This window comes from Diceros bicornis, chromosome 9 (assembly GCF_020826845.1).
Source record: "Diceros bicornis minor isolate mBicDic1 chromosome 9, mDicBic1.mat.cur, whole genome shotgun sequence".
NCBI classification, from domain to species: domain Eukaryota; kingdom Metazoa; phylum Chordata; class Mammalia; order Perissodactyla; family Rhinocerotidae; genus Diceros; species Diceros bicornis.
This window is the reverse complement of record NC_080748.1, coordinates 4,011,779-4,034,569: the sequence shown is the minus strand read 5'-3', so window position 1 is coordinate 4,034,569 and position 22,791 is coordinate 4,011,779. Positions and strand designations below refer to the sequence as shown.

The 22,791-nt window shown below is 39.1% G+C and overlaps 1 protein-coding gene across 8 annotated transcripts in view; it reads right to left on the bottom strand.

Annotated features, from left to right (window-relative positions):
• The window catches only part of PARP4 (poly(ADP-ribose) polymerase family member 4), a 145,925-nt gene that overhangs the window by 85,138 nt on the left and 37,996 nt on the right, over positions 1-22,791 (bottom strand). For all 8 annotated transcript variants that reach the window (XM_058547780.1, XM_058547787.1, XM_058547782.1 and 5 more), the window contains 6 exons: positions 21,292-21,452; positions 17,041-17,178; positions 14,322-14,417; positions 10,371-10,554; positions 10,027-10,183; positions 8,413-8,537 (listed from right to left, as the gene is read on the bottom strand). In XM_058547780.1, coding sequence (XP_058403763.1) covers positions 8,413-8,537; positions 10,027-10,183; positions 10,371-10,554; positions 14,322-14,417; positions 17,041-17,178; positions 21,292-21,452 — 861 coding nt within the window. The remainder of the gene's footprint in view (positions 1-8,412; positions 8,538-10,026; positions 10,184-10,370; positions 10,555-14,321; positions 14,418-17,040; positions 17,179-21,291; positions 21,453-22,791) is intronic.

Sequence of the window (22,791 nt, the reverse complement as noted above, 5' to 3'; positions counted from 1 at the left end):
TTCAAAGATTTTCCAGGAAACTGCTATGCTATTTCCTTAAACAGTCAAGGGGAAACTAAAATTAAACAGAGTTGTTTAATGCTGTCAGGAATAGTTACTGTTTGTCCCAGCTGAAACCTGACAAGATATTTGAAAGGATTTAGTAACTTATGATCAGAAATTTGGCCAAATTGGAAGCTGATATTCAAAGCCTGATAGGAATTTTTTTTAGGCCTTCTTCCTTAAATTAAGATAAAACTATGTACCCAGAGGGAAAAAGGAAATTAAGGATAATGTAATTGGATGTGCATGTCAGTCCTCTGATAAGTAACTAACCTCCCTTGTTTATCTCAAAAACTTGTTACCTCTCCAGAGCTACTATCTAGACCATCCCAGATTCCTAAGACTGAAGAAATAAAAGGGGAAAAGAAGCTTTTAAAGATGCAGGCTGCTATGGAAGCACCCTTGCCCAAAAATCTAAGGAAAATTTAAAAAACGGAGGCTATAAAATCTTTGTTTGCATCTATCCGTGTGTTTATGTGTGTGTCTATATACGTATCTTATAAACGTTAAATTTTTCTACCTCCAGATGGTATTATTAAGACTAGTTTATAAGAGGGCTCTATTTAACTGGCTTAAAGTAAGCACTTATATAAATTACTTCTAAATAAAAAAATATATTAACCCAAATGAATTTCAGGATCACATGATCTAGGAAAATATTCAGTATTAAATGTTTTGTGCCACACTGAGAAATTTTCTAGGAGGAAGTATATGTTTCTAGACAGTATTTGTGAGCCTGCCAATACACAGGATACTAACGCAAAATAATAAGAAAACATCTCTGTATACAAGAAAAGTAAGATGTATGTTTGGAGATTTTTTTTGTTTGTTTTGTTAAGAAAGGTAAATTTGTGCTAAATTACTAAGAAGGAGGGAAGACATGGGACAAATTCTGAATGTAAAAAAAGAAAGTTATAAAGGTTTGTGGAAGAAGAACCCCGAGGAAAGAATTTTGTACATGGTCAAGTTGGCTAAGATTAAAATAAATTTAATTAAGTGAATAAGTTTTAATATCAAAAGTAAGCTGGTGCAAAAATTAGAATTTGGTTTTCTCTCTTAAAGGATAATTTTCCTGGACTTTTAGTCTTCTTATGAAAGGTTTTTCCTTCACCTTTGAGTAAGTCTATCTAAAAGGCAAGGATTCTATATTTTGTCAAAATAATTTCCTATGTTCAAAAAGCTGAGGTGTCTCTATTAAGAGAGCTAAGGTTTTTTTAAAAACTTTTCACCTCTCTACGATTGCCTTTAACATCTTCTGTCGTCACTTTGGTTAAATGGATAACTAAGCATTGTTTCACAGTGACCTATGATCCTATTTGACCAAGTGTTTTAAAACCTTTTGAGGGACCGGCCCGGTGGCACAAGTGGTTAAGTGTGTGCGCTCCGCTGCGGTGGCCCGGGGTTCGTCAGTTTGGATCCTGGGCACACACCGACGCACTGCTTGGCAAGCCATGCTGTGGCAGCGTCCCATATAAAGTGGAGGAAGATGGACACAGATGTTAGCCAAGGACCAGTCTTCCTCAGCAGAAAAAGAGGAGGATTGGCAGATGTTAGCACAGGGCTGATCTCCTCACAAAAAAAAAAAAAAAAAAAAAAAACCTTTTGATATTTTTCACATATAGCCCCAAAATTGAAATCCTAAATAAAGTCTTTCTTTTGACCTAAAAGTCCCTGGGACTTCCCATAGAATTTGTTCTCTCTTCCTATAAAGAGGGAGATACTAAACTAATTAGGTTTATTTGGTATATTAAGTTGCATGGGAAGCATTGTCAAGTAAATGATGATAAACCTTCTTAGGTTATACTGTGTGGATAAATATTATTAATATAAGTGTCCTAAAAATTATACAAAATTCCTGAAAATCTGATATGTCCTGATATAATTCTAGTCATTATCTTAAAATGTCATAATCAAATTTCCATTTCAATTGCATTATAATATAAAGTCTTTTGTCATTTACAGACAGTTACTGCTTTACTCAGATGCTTTTACAAATATGTTTCATCTTCAGAGAAATTCATGGCAAGGACTCTGACATTTACTTCAGAACACAGGTTTCTGATGAACTTTCAGATCCTAAAACTGAACTGGATAAGTAATTACAGAACTCTAATGGAGAAACTGATGGCTTCAGAAAACTGCTAAGAAAAGAACAATTGAGGGTATTTCTAGGACTGACAGGATACTGTAGAATTTGGTTGCCTAACTCTTCACTCATTGCTCAACCTTTATATTTATTATTTAAGCCTGATCAGTCTGATTTGATTGAATGAACCTTGCTTCCAGCACCACAGGAGGAAAACGACCACTAATGCATTTTATTAACAGATTACCTTCTTACTCCTAGGAATGACCTACAAGAGACTCCTATTGATAATGCTGATCTAATTTAGTTTACAGATGGGTCCTGTTTAAAGATGAGCAGGGACACTACAGGGCTGGATATGCGATAACATACACAGTAGACATAATTGAAAGCTCTTATTTACAGGGAATAAAATCAGCACAGCAGGCCAAATTAATTGCCCTAACTCGAGCTTGTCAACTAGCTAAGGATCAGATAGCTAATGTTGATACTGACAATCATTATGCCTTCGGAGTGGCACACAACTTTCGAATGCTATGGAAACAATGAGGATTCTTAACCTCTTCAAGACAACCTATAAAAAATGGGAAACAAGTTGCAGAATTGTTAAATGCTATACAACTACCAAAACAATCAGCAATTCTTAAAATACCAGGGCATTCCAAATCCGATCATCTTGCTGATGCTGCTGCTAAGCAGGCAGCTTTAAACACTTATCCTGTCCAGCCCTGAGAATGCCCACTGTTCTCTGTTAACCCTGATAACCCAGTAAGAGATTTCCTTCAACAGGTTCAAGAAATCACTATGGAAAAAGAGAAACAAATATGGCAACAAAGAGGGGGAGTTTTTGACTTTGCCACACAAATATGGTTTGGATCTGATTGAAAAAAAAAACCCTATAGGACCAGTTGGAGCACAATTGCTATTACTCCAACATGTACATCATTTAACTCACTGGGCACCTGAAAAGAAGATTTTATGGGGAAAACAATATTTTTGGAAACTTCGTTCCACAGCAGCTCATAAAGCCTATGCTCATAGTACTGTACGTAGTACTGTCTTAAATATAATCCCAGTAAACCACTTTGTGAGTCACAAGGTGACTTTCCCCTTTGTAAGGGATACTTTAAGGTATGGCAATTGGACTTTGTTCAAATGTCACCATCTCAAGGATACAAATATATCTTAGTAATGATTCGTATGTTTTCACATTGGGTTGAGGCCTTTCCTTGCAGAAGAGCAATGGCTTTAACAGTAGGTAAATTGTTATTGGAAAGGATAATTCCTGTTTGGGGAATTCCTACCAAGTTACACAGTGACCAGGAAACCCATTTCACTGGACAAGTAATTAAATCTATCTGTGACATTTGGCCAACAATGCAGCACTTCCACTGTGCTTATCATCCCCAGTCCTTAGGATTAGTGAAAAGAACTAATGGCACTATCAAAACTCAATTGGCAAAACTTTCAGAAGCATTTAATCTCTCATGGCCAAAAGCTCTTCTGCTAGTGCTTCTCAATCTTAGATGTACACCTTTTGGTAAACATCAGCTGTCTCTTCTTGAAATAATAACACGATGCCCTATGCAATTAGATGAGGGAACGTATGAATCAACTTTGCTCAAAGGAGATATATTACATTATTGTCAGGGTCTTTTTGAGGCACTTAAAAGAAACGAAAGGTTGGTAGCTGATTCCTTTCACAGCAAGCTCCCATGAGATGAAGACCTTAAGGATCATGGCCTACAACCTAGAGATTTTGTTTATTGGAAAAGGCATCAAATAAAAGACTCTTTGCAGCCCCATTGGAAAGGACCGTATCAGGTACTTTTAACCAATCCATGGGCTACAAAATTAAAGGGCATAGACTCATGGATCCACACTTCTCATTTAAAAAAGGCCCCTCCACCTGAGTGGATTTCAACTCCTGTTTCTAACACCTGACTTTGACTGACCCAGACAAATACCTCCAAACTAGGATGAGAAGAAATTTATTACCATTGTTACTATATCTGTTCTATAATTGTTATAAACAATGTAATCATAAGAAGTTACATAAAAGCACATGTGCAATGTTTGTGCAACAATCTAAAAATAATTGACAAATTATATGACCTATAAAATGCTACCCCTGTCAATATATACCTCTATGCTTATCCACTATATCCACCTATTCCCCCCACAACATGGATAACTGGACAAATTAATGAAATAAAAGCCTACCACCGAGGGACATGAGGGACCCAGGGCAGGCAGCAACCACCCTGGCACCAAGAGACAATATTTTGATCATCAATGCTTTCTACTGAAAGGTTATTGATCAAAAGGAGAAACTGATAAGAAATTTTCACATATTGAGGTATATGTGATAACTATTCTGGATTAAACCTGATTCAGCTTGAACTAAAGAAGCCTGATTTATGGTCTATCAAATATACATTGTTCATCTGCTCCAGCCATTAAAGAATGTACTAAACATTGTCTCAAAGTCAAAGAATGCACACTTTGAAGACAAGGATGCGTACTTTCTTTCCTACAATGCCAGTATTGATGCCAGTATCAGTACTCCTGAAGATAGGTTTCCTTTCCTGGACATGATCAGGGTCATGTTAACCTGCTAATCTGCAAGTGAATACCTCTTTGAAACTTTGATGAATATGTACCCTGAGCATGTTTGATGTATGTTCTTTGTTCTAAAAAGGTATAAAACTGTACTGAAAACCAGACTTCTCTGGAGTGCTTTCTTCCTTTGTGAAGGCTCCTCTCCCAGGCTATAATCCTCAGCTTGGCTCAAATAAAATCCACCTTATCTCTCATATTTATAGAATGGTCACCCGTCATTTGTGTCTACAGGCAGCATGCTCTTTTCCACCCCACCATGCCCCATTTTCCCAGTTTAAGGTGATCACTACAATTAACCTGATTTCCCACTGAAGGGATAGGAATATTACAATACTGGACTCAGATGTTCTTATTTTCCTAAGAGGTCTTTACAGTTGTTCAATGCAATCTTTAGTGTTAGAAGCCAACGATGAGATCAAATCTTAGAAAACAAATTCAGTTTTAGAATATTGAGAACTTTACAAGCTTCACCACATCTGGCCACCTACCTGCATGTGTGCCCATGACGTCTACCTTCTGTCTTGTGACCATGGATGAACAAGCTTCTGGTTGGGGCCAAGAACTGCACCTGAAGATTAGCTTTCACCCTCTCCTGCCTACAAAAGGATGTATCTCCAGCAAATCCCCCCTGTGATATTGTGATTTATAATAGGAAACATATATTTGGTCTTAGAACCCATTTTTGGTACAAGAGCTCCTAAAATCCTTTGCAATTTCCTAAGTGATAAAAACAATGTAGGTGTCTTTTGATATTCATAAGAAACCCCTTTGCATGACACCTGAGTTTATGTTAATGAGGTGATTTTTGGAAAACACCTAAGGATGCGGGCTGTTGCTAGGAGAATCAACCAGGTGATTAGAGGGTTAGAACTTTCAGCCCCACCCTCCAACTTCAGAGGAGGGGAGAGGGGCTGGATATTAAGTTCAATCACCAATGACCAATGATTAATCAACCATGCCAATGTGATGTAGCCTCCATAAAAACCCTAAAGGACAGGCTTCAGAGAGCTTCCAGGTTGGTGAACACATGGACATACGGGGGACAGTGGTATGCCCAGATAGCATGGAAGCTCCGCACCCTTTCCCACATACATTGCCCTGTGCATCTTTTCCATCTGGCTGTTCCTGAGTTATATTCTTTTATAATAAACCAGCGATCTAATAAGTAAAATGTTTCTCTGAGTTCTGTGAGTCACTCTAGATTATTAATCTAACCCAAGGAGGGGGTTGCTGGAACCTCTGATCTATAGCCAGTCAACCAAAAGCATAGGTAACAACCTGGGACCTGCAATTGGCATCTGAAGTGGTAGGGAGGAGAGCAGTCTTGTGGGACTGAGCCCTTAACCTGTGGGATTTGATGGTATCTCCAGGTAGATAGTGTCAGAATTGAGTCAATTGCTTAGTGGTGTGAAAACACACACATATTGTACTCTCTCTATTGGATCATCAGAGTTTTTCTCTTGCACTGGCTCACATACATGTTATGATTTCCTACATCTTAAAAAAAAACACTCTGACCCCACTTTTCTTCAGCTACTGTCCCATTTTCTCTCCTCTGTCTCCAAATTCTTTCCTTCCATTCTCTCTTGAACTGACTCTGATTAGGCTTTTACCCTCACCACTCCATCGAAAAGGTGATTGTCAAGGTCACCAATGATCTCTTCATTGCTAAATCCAATGGTCAAGTCTCAGTCTTTATCTTACTTGATCTATCAGCAGGCTTTGACAGAGTTGACCATTCTTTCCTCCTCATTCAACTTCCAGAGAAGCCGGTTTCCCTTGTGTGTGTATCTCACTGGCTGTTCCCTCTCAGTCTCCTTTGTTGATTCAGCCTCATTCCCCTGTCCTCTAAATGTTGGTCTTCTCTTCTCTCTCTAACTGATTCTCTTGGTGATCTGATGTGGTCTCATGGTTTTAAGTAGTATCTAAATACTAGTGACTCCCCAATTTATAACTCCCAGCTGGAGTTAACTCTTCGCTGAACTCTAGACTCAAATGTCTAGCTGCCTATTTGGCTCTTCCATCTGGCCATCAGCATCTTACATTATATGGCCAAAGATGACCTCCTGATAGTCCCCCCACTCTACCCTCCTACTGCCTTTCCCATTTCAGTAAGTGCAAACATGTTTGATCCTTCTAGCTACTCAGGCCAAAAACCTTGGCGTCATCCTTGACTCCTGACTTTCTCTCATCTTCCATATCCATCAGTGAACCTTATTGGGTCTACCTTCAAACCTTTGCCAGACCCAATGACTTCTTACCACCCCCACTGCTAACATTTTGGTCCAAGTCACCAACATCCTTGACTGAATTACTTCAATAGTTATGTACTTTTGATGCTGTGGTATGCTCCCAGATGTCCCTTTCAGGACCAAGGCTGCTGGGAGTGTCATGTGCTGAGTTTCTCCCCAGATCTGTTTTCAGCCAAAGGTGAACTGTCTCACTCAAGCTTCTGACCCCTCCCCAGCGGCAGCCACATCCAATGACTGGTCCCTGTGGGAGCACAAAGCCCAGCCCCCTCTCCTCATCTCTGAAGGGCTACCCCAGCTTCAGAGATCGTCTGAGGACTCTGGTACGCCTGTGTCATGTTCAATGTCTCCTTCTGCCAGGTCCTGTCTCCCTCGCTTTCTTACAGGTGTTGCTTCCGAGGGCACTTCTCAACAATCTTCCTGAAAACAAATTTTCATCTAGAGTCTGTTTTCCAGACGACTTGACCTAAGATGTCTCCTAACTTCAGACTGTCCTCAACATGTTGGCTGGTGTGACTCTGTGAAAATATAGGTCTGATCACATCACTCCTCTGCCAAACCTCTTCTCAAGGTTTCCATTTCACTCAGAGTTAAGGACAGTATGTCTTGTATCCTGATGTGAGCTGACCACCCCCCCCCCACCTCTCTGACTCAATCTCCTACCATGCTTCCCCTTTCCACTCTCCTCCACCACAGTGGCTTCCTTGATGTCTGTTGATCACATCAGGCTTGCTCCCACCTCAGGGCCTTTGAACATGCAGTTTCCTCTGCCTGGAATGAGTGTTCCCCAGACGTCCACATGGTTTAGTCTCCTATTTCCTACACATCTGTACTCAGATGTCACCTTCTCAGTGCAGCCTTCCTTGGCCACTCTATTTACAAGTTCAAACCCCTCCCTCTTGTGCAGTTCCTATCCCTCCTTGCTTTGATTTTCTTCTTTAGCACCTATCACCATCTAACATATTATGTACAGTCATGTGCCATATAACAATGTTTCAGTCAACGACAGACTGCATATATGATGGTGGTCCTCTAAGATTAGCACCACATAGTCTAGGTGTGTAGTAGGCTATACCATCCAGGTTTACGTAAGTATACTCTGTGATGTTTGCACAATGACAAAATCGCCTAATGACACATTTCTTAGAATGTGTGCCTGTCATTAAGCAACACATGACTGTATCTTATTTATTCATCATGTTTATTGCCTAGTCCCCCAATAAAATGTATTCTCCATGATGGCAGAGTTTTTGTATTGTTTGTTGCTTGTTCGATGCCTAGAGCCTAGAACAGTCCCTGTTACGTAGAATTTTAGAAATGCACGTTTTGTTTAGTTCATGTAACTATAATCACATTCTCATTTATGATCTACATCCATTTAGTCTAAGTATCGAAAAACCACAAAGAGCATACCTGGGCTACAAAGTCTATAATTTTCCCCTTGATGTGAACATCCTCAAGAGGAACTGAATTCCCAGAGGTATCCTGAAGGCCAGACTTGATGTTGCTGAAAGGTTTGGTGTCTGGTAACTGGTAATCTACATATTAAAAATGATAATGTTAGCTTTCAAAACCATCCCTGCACTCTCTATTTTTGTTACCTTGATCTTTATTCCTTCCCCTTCCCTTCATACACTATATTTTAGGAAAAATGGACAAATACCATTTTATTATTTTTCAATAGGCAATTCTGAGAAGTAAGTGAACCCACATAGAAAAATGGGGGCAGAATTCTCAACAGATACACTTCTGCCTTTTTAATCCAGACACTTTGAGGAGTCATCTTGAAAATTTAGAGTCACACTATTACTTGAAAGATATAGATTTAAACGTACACACAAGTACACAGAGGTCTTAAGAATATCTAAATAAGTGTGGCTTAAGCATGAATCTAGATATCTGCATTCCGGGCCAGCCCGTGGCTTAGCGGTTAAGTGCATGCGCTCCGCTGCTGGCAGCCAGGGTTCACATCCCGGGCGCGCACCGACGCACCGCTTCTCTGGCCATGCTGAGTCCGTGTCCCACATACAGCAACTAGAAGGATGTGCAGCTATGACATACAACTATCTACTGGGGCTTTGGGGGGAAAAATAAATAAATAAATAAAATTATAAAAAAACAAAACAAAACAAAAATAGATATCTGCATTCCCTGACTTGTAATTTTGAATTGGTTAGTCACTGTTATTTATTGTGCCACAAAAGCATGTTGGAGCAATATGAGATTCCTTAGACTTTCAGTGCAAGGAAGACTAAATCAAACTCTTAATACAGCATATAAAAACACTCACGTACTAAACGTACTACGTGGTACAAAAATATTGATATGGTTAGATATATAAATATATACTCTTTTGCCGGACATCTCATTTAATGACTCCCAGAGAAAAAACGGGAGTCATCTTCTCATATATGAAATCATACGTTTCTGATAAAAAATAATTTGATGACAGTTAAAAATGTTAATGCGTTTTTACAATGCTATTAATATTATAATAGTTTGGGCTTGTGATTCTCTGAGAAGCTATCATCCTCTCATATATTTGTACTACTAATATAGAAGCTGCACATTACAGTTTTTGGAGTACCTTCATTTAATGCAGATAGTGATCTCATACGTATCAGAAAGAAATTGAAGCCCATAAAGGTTATGCAATTTGTCTAATATTGCACAGCCTAGTAAGTGGCAAGTTGACACTTGAACCCAAGGTTCCTGATTCTAAAGCTGTGGCTTCTGTCTCTTCCACCCACCCCCATCATACCTTTTGCACTCTGACTGGTTCTGTGGGTTTTCGTGTTGACGAACAAGCTCAACTTTAGCATGTTAATGAAGTAACATGTAATTTTGAGATCATTTAACCTCTCTTAAGCATCCGGTTTTTATTTTTACAAAATAAAAAAGGAAGTAAAATATTTATGTATGAGGTCATAGATATAGTTACCAAACATGAATGTAAACTGCACTGAAAATATAACGTTTGAGTTCTATAAATATCACATAAAACAGCATTCAAGAAAATTGTCTTACCTTCAACCTTTGAGAAATTTGAAAACTCAGGTCTGTGTTCCTCTAATTCAGTACTATCACAAGGATGAAAGTCCTTTATTTCATCTCCAGGCATGCAAAATTTAATAATATACTTCATTTTAACCTGATTGGTTTTATACACAACAAATTCATCATCCTAGAGCCAACAGAAATTAATAGGTAGCAAAAAAAATCCTCTATTGGCAAATGTTTTCATAAAAGCAGAAGTTCATGTTTGCTAACTTAGAAAATATTGAATTCAGACAGTGGATTCAATAATTATTTAAACTCAAGCACATTTAATAAAAGCAGGAGCCTCTCTGCCTGTTTCTTGATATAAATACCTCGAAGTCCGTGGGGATAGTGGCTGTTCCTGGAACCCCGTGGACACTGTCATAACCTGGCGGTGCTTCCATTAAAGAGAAGTCTTTCTTGTGTAAGTCCACACACTTCCCAAGGGCGACATCACAGATGACCAAGAGTCTAGTGCCATCTGTCTCTCCCGGGTGTGAGTACTTAATACTTGTACTGCATGTGAAAGGAAATAAGCACACATTTACAATATACAGTTACATGGCAAAAATACTTTATTATATGTATAGGATATATTGTTTAAAAGACTGCTGGTAGAATGTTCCAAATTTTACTGTTATTGAAATATCTCTGAAGATTCATTTAGAACTTTATTATTCACTTACTTATTTAAAATCTTAATGTAACAAACACGTATATTGCCCTTCTGTTGTGCTAGGCAGTGCTCAAAGTACTTTGTTCTCTGAGAGAGGTGAATTCCACTGTTTCCCCAAATCTTTATTAGCTACTAAAATATACATTTTGGTACAGTAAACACCAGAGTGGTGAAAAAGAAGGAAAAAACCCCACCAAATTAATTAAGAAAAAGTAGATTAATTATCTGCCATAAAGTTCAGAAAGGACATTAAATACCAAGTAAGTAAGAACTGGTCAAAGGGAAGAAGGTACTGTATTCCCACAAAGCCTTCAGAATCCAAACGGAAAAACAAAAATTTCAAATGACACCTAAATGAGAAATTTTGTTTTAACATTCTTCAGGAATCAGCAGCTTTAACAAAGCAACTTTTGCTACTAGGAGCACAGGCTAGCACACCTTTGGGAGCAACACTTTTTGGACATACTTCTATTTTTCCAAAGATCAAGACCAAAATGGAAAAGCGTTGCCTGATGACCCTTTGTTCTAGCCCCTCCAAGACTCGCACTTCTGTTTTTTTTTTTTTTTTTTTTTTTGTGAGGAGATCAGCCCTGAGCTAACATCCGCCAATCCTCCTCTTTTTTTGCTGAGGAAGACGGCCCTGGGCTAACATCGGTGCCTATCTTCCTCCACTTTATATGGGACGCCGCCACAGCATGGCTTACCAAGCTGTGCGTCGGTGCGCGCCCGGGATCCGAACCAGTGAACCCCGGGCCGCCGCAGCGGAGCGCGCGCACTTAACCGCTTGCGCCACTGGGCCGGGCCCGCACTTCTGTTTTTAAAAATGAATTTTTCCCATTCCTGCTATAAACCTCATTCCCTGTAACTTACTAACATGTGACCCTTGACTCTGCCCTCCAGCTTTCTCCCTCTCCATCTCCTCCTTTCTCACCACACTCTCCACAGAGTTCAGGGACTGTCTCCACTTGCTTGCCTGCTGACCACTCCTCAATCCACTGCAGTTTGGCTCTTTCCATACTTCTTCACTGAAATCACTCTGTCAAAAGTCACTAAGCATTTTAATTTGGTTAAATTCAACTGAATTCCTATTTATTTCTAAAAAATATTTTAACATCTAAAAAATTTTACTTTGAAATATTTTGTACATAGGAAGGAGCATTTATACTATAAATGTTAAGTGTCAAGAATAATAATAAGACAAACAACCAAATAGATACCACATAGTTTAAGAAAGAGAACATCATCAATATTCCTATTGCCCCCATGGCATCACCTTCCCTGCCACTCAGACGTAATCTAATTACTATCTTGATTTTTGTATATATTATTTTTTCTTTATTTTATAGTATTGACACATAGGTATCTGTCCCTCAACAATATAACGTTTAGTTTTGCTTGTTTTTGAACTTTGCATATGTAGAGAATCATACAGCAATGTTTGCTCCACGTTATGTTTCGAAGGCTCATCTATTTGACATGTGGAGCTGTACTGCACTTGTTTAAACTGTCTAAAATAGGACTCCCTGTAGGACTCCTCCAAAATTTATCAATCCATTCCACTGTCAGTGGAAATCTGCATCATTTCCAGTGTTCTTTTACCACAGTGTTCTCAGCCATTCCTATATATGTCTCCTGGTCTATGTACACCACAGTTTTACTAGGGTAGTGATTCTTGATCCAGGCTGCATATTATAATCATCCAGGGAACTTAAAATCTATTGATAACCAAATATCACCCCTAGAGATCCTGATTTAACTGGTCTGGGGTGTGGTAAAATTAATAAAGAAAACCTCAACTAACATTGAAGTCGAGAAGGCCTGTAGAGGGCGCCCTCATGCCCTACCAGTCTTCATCAATTACAGACTCCAACAAGAAGAAGCGTCAGTTACTGACGTCAGCAGGAAGAGACATACTTTGCACTCCCAAACGGGAAGTGCAACTACTTCACTGCTCCAGCAGGAGGAAGGAAGACTTCTTTCCTGCCCAGCAACAAGCCCAGCCAATGGAAAATGCCACAGCTCAGCCAATGAGAAGCTGTTGTCACCTGAACTTTTACTTTCCTCCAGTGAACTTGCTGATGCCTTCCTTTCTTTGTCCCACCCTTGTTAATATAAAAGCCTTCCATGTTGTGTAACCCCCAGCATATCTCTCTGCTTGCCAGATGAGACACTGCCATGAATCATTTAATAAAGCCAATTAGACCTTCAAATTTACTCAGTTGAATTTTGTTTTTTAACACATGAAATCAGCACCAGTAGTGTTTAAAAGTTCCCCCAAGTGATTCCAATGTGCAGCCAGGATTGAGAACTGCTGCTTGCTGGTTCATGGGCCTATCTGTAGGATTTATGAGTTATACTATCAACTATGCTCTTCGACTATACCAGATAATGCCAAAACTTTTTCAAGAGGGTTTATCAATTTATAGTCTTATCAACAGTGTTTGAGAGTTCAGATTGTTCTAGAGACTTACCCACACCGAGAGATGTTAAATTTTTTTTTGTCAATGTGATAGTATAATAATTTTATTTATTTATTTTTTTCCCCCAAAGCCCAGTAGATAGTTGTATGTCATAGCTGCACATCCTTCTAGTTGCTGTATGTGGTACGCAGACTCAGCATGGCCGGAGAAGCGGTGCGTCGGTGCGCGCCCGGGATCCGAACCCAGGCCACCAGCACCGGAGCGCACGCACTTAACCTCTAAGCCCCGGTGCCGGCCCAATATGATAGTATAAAATGGTATCATAATGGTTTAATTTGCATGTTCTTCATTGCTAATCTTTTCCAATGTTATTGTCCATACATGTTTCCTACTCTACTAGGTTCCTATTCATGTCTTTTGCCCATTTTCTTATTGGGTTATCTTTTTCTTACCCATTTGTAGGAACTCTTTAAATATCCTGGATAATTATCCCTTGTCCTGGGCCTGAACCCAGGCTCCATCATTTAACTAGCTCTGTGACCTTATGTAGTTACTTAACCTCCATGAGTCTGTTTTCTTTTCATAAAGCGATGTCACAATACCAGTTTTGAGGTTTACAGACAATGTACATGAAGCACTTAGCCTGGGGAATAGCACAGGGCAGGCATTCAACACATTATGGCTATTATGAGGATGGATTTAAATATTAACAAGGATACTGAAGATGAAATGTTATTCCAGGCATTTAGAGTTCATATATAATAGATAAATTGTTTAGAAGAGAGGACATGTGCTATAGAAGTTAAGATTGTTGTCCCTGAAGAAAGATAAAATACTGTGTGATCTTAGGCTATATACCATCACTGTCCCTCAGTGTTCTCATCTGTGATATAGGATAACGATAGAACTGATCTGAGGATTGTTGTAACAATTAGTGGGTAAATATATGTAAAAGCTCTTAGGATAATAAAGTCACTAACACCATTTCAAATACAATTTTCCTAAATATTCACCACAAAAGACATGCTTCTACAGTATACTGAGAAACCTGGTTGCTTGCAATGATCTGTTTTTTGGGTGAGAAATCTCTCATCAAGGAAAGATAGAGGGAAACACATAGCAAGTACTCGGTAATGATTCCTTGGTGATGGGTGTTAGTAACATGAGTAAGGATATAACGTACTAACCTGAGTGCATCGCTGAAATATATTCCACTCCCAAGATTTCCAATGTCTGTTCTTTTCATGCCACGGTCTTCAACTACTTTGGGTAAAAGCAACCCCCTAAAAAGAAAGGGCATTATAATGATTTACTAAAAAAAAGGAATCTTTTATTATAGCCTCATAATTCTAGCAGAGACAGGTGCTATTTAAGGACATTATGCTAAATGAAATAAGCCAGACACAGAAAGACAAATATTGCATGACCTCACTTATATGCGGAATCTAAAAATGTCAAACTCATAGAACCAGAAAGTAGAACAGTGGTTTCCAGGGGCTGGGGATTGGGGCATATGAGGAGATGTTGGTCAAAAGGTACAAACTTTCAGTTATAAGATGAATAAGTTCTGGAGATTTAATGTACAGCATGGTAATTATAGTTAATAATACTGTACTGCATACCTGAAATTTGCTAAGAGAGTAGATCTTGTGTTCTCACCACAAGAAAAAGAAAGGTAACTATGTGAGGTGATGGATGTGTTAATTAACTTGCTTGTCTTAATCAACTTACGTATATTAAATCATCACATTGTACACCTTAAAAAAAATCACGTTGTACAACCTAAAATGTACAATTTTTATTTGCCAATTATACCTCAATAAAGTTGGAAAAAAATAAATGCACCAATTAAAAGATAATAAATAAATAGTATGAAATGAAAAGAAAAATGCATTTCAAAGTAATCCCACAAAAGAAGTCCCAGGTGCCTTTCAAATGCACCAAGCTGTGGCCAGTTTCTCATCATTGTCTTGGCCTGCTCTGGGCTGCTGGCCATTTTTCCTGCCTCTGGGCTCTGCCTCCTTCAGGCTGAGGCCGCCCAGTGCTCAGCGGAACAATGTTTAAGGCTAGTGCTGACGGCATCTCTTCCTTGTTCAAGAACTTATGCAGGTTCTTACTGAACTTCTAGCATTCAAGGAACTCCGCAATCAAAGTTAAATCACGGTTATCTGTGGGAAGGCGGGTAAAGGGAGACTTCTGCCTTTTATTATATAAACTTCGCTGTTTGAATTTTCTATAATGAGATGGAATTATTCCTATAAAATGGCTTTTGGGTTTTAATCATACTTAGAAAGGCAATTCCCACTCAAAGATTATTTTTAAAAAATTCTCCCACTTTTCATTTAGTACCTTTACAGTTTATTTTTAATTTTTAAATCTTTGCTCCATGTAGAGCTTATTTAAGTGTGAGGAATCAGGTAAGGGTCCAACTTTATATTTTTTCTCAGTAGTTATCTATTTATCCCAATATACAGTATTGAGAAATTATCTTTCGTCCACAGAGATAAAAGCTACTTTTATCATATGCTAAATTGCTTGCTTCTCTTGTCAGGCCATGCTGTGGCAGCGTCCCATATAAAGTGGAGGAAAATGAGGCACGGATGTTAGCCCAGGGCCAGTCTTCCTCAGCAAAAAAAGAGGAGGATTGGCAGATGTTAGCACAGGTCTGATCTTCCTCACAAAAAAAATAAAAAAAAATAAAAAATAAATTGTTTGTTACTGTGCTTACTTGTGGCCTCTTTATTCTGTTCATTCATCTATTTATGCACTACCTACTATTTTAATTAATATAGCTTTATAATATGTTTTTAATGTCTGACTGGTTAATTCTCCCTCATTACTCTTCTTTTTCAGAATTACCCTGGTAATGTCAAATTTTTAAAAAATATGTGCTGGGCCGGCCCAGTGGCATAGTGGTTAAGTTCACGTGCTCTCCTTTGGAGGCCCAGGGTTTGTGGGTTCATATCCTGGGTGCAGACTTACACACCACTTGTCAAGCCACGCTGTGGCAGGCGTCCCATACACAAAATAGAGGAAGATTGGCACAGATGTTAGCTCAGGGCCAATCTTCCTCACCAAAAAAAAAAAAAAAAGTGCTGTAGAGTCAGCTTTTTATTTGCTTAAAAAATCTTTTTAGTACTTTTATTGTGATAGCATTAAATTTATAGGTTAATTCAAGAAAAACTGGCATCTTTCTGATTACTGCAAGTATCTTTTGGGTCCTTCAATAGCAGTTTAGGGCCGGCCCCGTGGCTTAGCGGTTAAGTGCACACGCTCCGCTGCTGGTGGCCCGGGTTCGGATCCCGGGCACGCACCGACGCACCGCTTCTCCGGCCATGCTGAGGCTGCGTCCCACATACAGCAACTAGAAGGATGTGCAACTATGACATACAACTATCTACTGGGGCTTTGGGGGGGAAAAATATTAATAGCAGTTTAAAGTTTTTTCCAGATGGATCTTATATCTTTCTTTTTAAGTTTCTTCTTTGGTATTTAATTAAGGATCCAGATTTCATCATATTTTCCTGCTCTCTGCAACTTAAGTTTCAGCCCTAACATTAAGTGGTTATTCAAAGCAGACTGTTTTGAATAGAGAGGCACTCTGATTTCTAGACTTTTCTCTTTAAGTGTTGGACTATCCCTAGAAGAGTTGTGAAATAGAGACATCCTTCTTCAAGAAGCAATTCATATCCATGCACTACACTTTAAAATATATATAATAATAAATACATAATTTAAATTATATATTTAATTATAATTTAAAGTGTTCCATTTTCTCTGGAATGCAATAAGCTGGCTGATTTTAACTGAAGAGACCCGTGGTATAGAAAAAAACAGAAAAAAAGGTAAAATAGTTCACATTTGTGGGGCTGAAAAATTTGGAAAATAAAGATGGTGTATTCTCACCGGGACAGGATCCCTACAAAGCTGCGTGCAGGCGATCCATGCAACAAGGGCTTCACGTGGCCAAGGCGACTCAAAAACTCTGCGGTTTCACTCACTTTGCCAACTCTAAACATCTGCAAGATGTTCACTGGACTTTTACTGTAAGAATTAGAAGAAAAACCCTGATATCACATAATTGAAAGCAAAATAAAAAATCATTATTAGCAGCAGAAAACAAAAAACAGCCCAAATATCCGTTAACAGGAAAATGATTCAATGAATCACAACACAACATATCTTGAAAATACTACACAGCCATTAAAAAAGTCAGACTCGGGCCGGCCCCGTGGCTTAGAGGTTAAGTGCATATGCTCCACTGCTGGTGGCCCGGGTTCGGATCCCGGGCACGCACCGACACACTGCTTCTCCGGCCACGCTGAGGCCACGTCCCACAAACAGCAGCTAGAAGGATGTGCAGCTATGACATACAACTATCTACTGGGGCTTTGGGGGAAAAAAAAATAAATAAAATTATAAAAAAAAAAAAGTTAGACTCAAAAAATAAGTAAGGATATGAAGTAAAACATAATAGTGAAATATAAATTTATTTTTTTTGTGTGTGTGTGTGCGGATGATCAGCCCTGAGCTAATATCCACGCCAATCCTCCTCTTTTTGCTGAGGAAGACCAGCCCTGGGCTAACATCCGTGCTGATCTTCCTCCACTTTATGTGGGACCCTGCCACAGCATGGCCTGACAAGCGGTGCATCGGTGCACACCCAGGATCCGAACCCGGGCCGCCAGCAGCGGAGCATGCGAACTTAGCCACTATGCCATGGGGCCGGCCCCTGAAATATAAATTTTAAAAGTAGGTTACAAAAATTTATGTAGAGTATGATCCCAAATTTTGTGAAATATATAATAGTTGGAAAGTACAGATTGAATGAGTTCATTCATTCATTCATTCACGCATTCATTCAAAAAATATGCTCTCTGATAAGTATTGTGCCAGGATAACATGGTCTTGGCTTCATGGAGCTTACATTCCAAGGAGAGAGACAAAAATCAAGAAGTTAACAAATACCTGATTTTAAGCACTATTAAGGAAACCAACCAGGTTCAGAGAGATGGTGGTAAAAAAGGCCTCTTGGAGGTGACATTTATTGGAATATAGCATGATACAGTATATGTTTTAAGATCTAACTGGTTCTTATGGGAAAATAAACTGAATGGGGCAGGAGTGGAAAGAACGTCAAGAAGGACGTTCCTGCAGCAGTGTAGAGAACAGTGGTCTGAACTACAGACGGCAGCAGCGTAAGAAAGAAGTCAGTGGATTCAAGATATTGTGGAGGCAGAACTGACAGAACATGGTGATGTGGGGATGCAGGAGGGAGAATCAACAGTGGCTCTGGGTGGGTGGCTAACATGGGAAGCATGGGAAAAGACTAGGGTCCTTCCTGAGGGACAGTGTGAGGTTCAGAGGAGTTATGAGAGCCTATTGAGAACGTCTTCCCAACTCCACGTTCGCTGGTGTCACGTTGGTAGCTTGAAATTAGAGATGGGGAAGTATTTACACCACGGAAATCAGCAAGTATTACAAATCAGGACTTTTATTTCAGAGAGCCGGCTTTACCAGCATACCACCGGGTGCAGAGAAGAATCAATAATTCAATTTGGGATATGTTCTACACCAAAATGTTAACTGTGGTTATAGTTTCTCTGGTTTATCTCTGGGTGGTGAGACTCTGGGTGATCTTTAATTTTCTTTATGTTTTCACATATTTGCTAAACTTTTGGCAAAGAATACGAATTTTATAACTAGAAAAAAATTAATATGAAAAAATCATTATTAGTGAAATGAAATGGAGAAAATCTAATTTTTTACAGCACCAGAATCTCTCTTTAGGGAGATGCCCACTTTTGTTGTATGAATACTTTAACACTTGGGTGAGGGGTGAGATCTCCAAAGGCTTGCTTGAGTTACATTAGATGATTGAACAGCACCCCACTCCCCAGGGCTTGAAGACGTAGCTTTTCCTTCTCTTTGACTCTCTGGACAAAGTCAGTTACTCCTCTTCTGATTCTACCTCCACTGTTACTAGTCTCTTAATTAGTATCAGATCCTAGCAAATAAATAGGGGAGGGTCAAAAGCGAAATCAGGGGCCGGCCCCGTAGCTTAGCGGTTAAGCGCGCGCACTCCGCTACTGGCGGCCTGGGGTTCGGATCCGAGCACGCACCGACACACCACTTTTCCGGCCATGCTGAGGCCGCGTCCCACATACAGCAACTAGAAGGATGTGCAACTATGACATACAACTATCTACTGGGGCTTTGGGGAAAAAAAAGGAGGAGGATTGGCAATAGATGTTAGCTCAGAGCCAGTCTTCCTCAGCAAAAAGAGGAGGATTCGTGGCTGTTAGCTCAGGGCTGATCTTCCCCACAAAAAAAAAAAGTGAAATCAAAGTAATTTGATTATACATAAAAGCAAAATCTGGAAAAGATCTACAGAAATGGATTTTTTTAATTGAGGTAAAGTTCATATAACATAAAATTAACTATTTTGAAATGTACAGTTCAGTGGTATTCAGCACGTTCAAAATGCTGTGCAACTGTCTCTATCTAGTTCCAAAACATTTCATGACCCCAAAAGAACACGCCATACCCATTAGCAGTCAGTCTCCATTCCTCCCTCCCCTGGCACCAGGCAATCTGCTTCCTGTCTCCCCAGATTTAATTTACCTATTCTAGATATTTCATATAAAAAGTGGTATTTTGTGTCTGGCTTTTTTCACTTAGCATAATGCTTTTGAGGTTCCCTCATGTTGTAGCATGTGTCAGTACTTCATTCCTTTTTATGGTTCAACAATATTCCACTATATGTATATACCATGTTTTTGTTAATCCATTCATCCATTGATGGACATCTGGGTTGTCGGCACCCTTTGGCTCTTGTGAATAGCGCTGCTATGAATGTTCATGTACAAGTATCTGTTTGAGTACTTGTTTTCAGTTCTTTTGGGTTTATAACTAGGAGTGGAATTGCTGGGGCATACAATAATTCTGTGTTTAATTTGTTGAGGAATCCCCAAATAGCAGCTGCACTATTTTACATTTCCATAAGCAATGTATGAGGGTTCCAATTTCTCCACATCATCATCAACACATATAATTTTCCTTTTTTTCCCCAAATATAACCTTCTTAGTGAGTGTGAAGTGGTATTGGGAAAGGAATTTGACGAAGACTGATGAAGGCAGGCAGAAACTAAGTGTATATTGGTCTGAGTTAGTCTAGAAGGGAGGTGTGGCTAGGTCTAGTTCTAGTAGGGTGCTAAAAACTAACTCTCAAAACAACAACAAAACCCACACACAACTGTGATTTGTAGCATTTGCTGATTTCCATGGTGTAAATCCACCCACCATAGCCAATTTCAAGTTACTAATGGTTTAACAGTCAGTTAACAAAATTACTATAAATTTATGAATTGGCCCCTGCAAGCTCGGACAAATGGCTGCAATTCACTACCATTGGCTCTAAGGAGTGTGCGAGGCTGATGAAGGTTAACACGGCCTGTTATAATGAGATTAGAGAAAGACTCAGGCAGAGAAGTGCTGCAACGGAGTGAATGACCAAACCAATGAAAGTCAGCCCCACCCTTGAGAATAATCAGTAAAATTAGTTTCTGAACCTTGAAGGTGGGTTAGACTCTTAGCCAAGGTGATTCTACACAGTTACTAACACCCAATAAGGGCTTGTGTGAGCAGCTGATCCATCTGTTTGTTGTTACTGCTGCTGCCTCAGAAACAGGAATATGCGCAGTAAATGAGGAGACACGTAATTGCCATTTTGGGGTGCTATATCTCTCGACATGTTGTCCAGGTTTTCATCTGAGTGCTTCAGGCCACAGAGTGGCCATTTTAGAAGCTGCCACACACATATTCCTGCATTTTAAAATCTTAATTTAAGTGGATTTTCCTATGTAATACACTTCAAAACATAAACTCAAATACTCTTTGATTTAAAATTTTAAAATTTAATTCTCAGCAAGATTAGGTAACCTCGCAATTAGAGTGGAATAGTAGGGAGTGTTTTCAAGCATAGAGCACTGCCCCACACCTTATTATAAAACCAGAAGAAAGGAACTGGTCATCACAACATAGTTATCTTGTTACTGAGGATTAAATTATCCAGGTAATTGTGGAGATCAGCTCTTTATCAGAATCTGAAATAGCAGTACATAATAACAGATCCTAACATATTTCCTTTATGCTTACCTGCAATTATTCTCTAATATCTCTTTTCTAACCCTGAAAAATTCTTCAGTGTTCTGGTCAACATGCTCAATTTTGCACCTCAAAGCTCGGTATTTGGCAAGAGATGGTGGATTAGGTTTGGACAGATTCGTTTCACAGACATTAACCATGTCTCTTATTAGCTGTAGATGGAAATGATACACAGACATTAGAATCACCATATATCAAAATATTTATATCACTTTACACTTTCTCAAAAAAGATTGGAAAAATAAGCTTTTTTCTGCAAAGCTTTTGATCAATACCTGCCTGTGCTGTGAGCAGCATAGTAAAGTTAATGCAGTTGCCTCGGTGATAGCACAATACACGATAATAATACAGTTACATTAGGAGAGCACATCCTTGTTAATGAATTGTTTTCAGGTACATTATTCTTCTAATGTGCACTGCAACACTGGTCTCATTAGATCTTATTATCCTCACTGTATAGGTGAGAAAAGTGAGGCTCTGAGAAGTTACATTAGCTGCTGAAGATGCCATAGAGAGGAGGGGATAGTGACCAAACAGGAATCAGATCATCAGACTTCACATCTACTTCTGCTTAACAGAAATTTATTAAACATGTTCTGTATGCCAGGCATTGTATTAGATTTGAAGATACAAAGACAAACAAGAACAGCTGCCCTCCCTGAGAGGGAACCCAAGTGTATTTAGTGTACTTGTAGGTCCTGGAGCTTGGAAGAGGGAACGGCTCCTGGATAATCTGAATTATGTTTAATATAGGGATGTATTGCTTTTAACATCTTTGAGACTAAAGAGCTATTGAAGGAGAACACTAGCCATTCTGCTACCACGCGTCTTTATGACCTTAGCCTGGGGAGGGGCTTTCTAACTATAATTCAAATCCACCAGCCATAAAATGAAAGACCGATGCATGTTTCTTTATAAAAGTAAAAAGTTTCTGTGTGGTAAAACAGAATAAGTTAACTACCACCACCAAATTCACCATAAGCAAAGTAAAAACAACAAATAAACTGCAGAAAATATTTTCAAGTCTTATCACAGACTAAGCTCCCTAACTTAAACAGAGGTCCTAAAAATCATGAAGAAAACTATCAAGACCCAAAAGAAAAAGAGGCAAAAGACATGAATAGACAGTTCACAGAAAAAGAAACACAAATATCCCTTGAACATTTGGAAAGGTACTCAGGCTCACTACAGTGAGAGGCCATTTCTCATTCATAAGATTGATAAAGTCTAAAAGTTTGAGAAATACTGTTGGTAAGACTACAGGAAGTAGAAACTCATCTACTCTTCCCACTATCCACTGATACTGGGAGGGCAAAACAGCACAGCCCGTATGAGGGAATCAGACAAAACTGATCACAATTACAGGTGCATTTACCCTTTAAGCCAGCACTTCTACTGCTGGGACTGTATCTCAGAGATACCCCAGTACAAAGTATGAAAAGACAAATACACAAGGTTATTCACTGTGGCATTGTTTGTAACAGCAAAGGC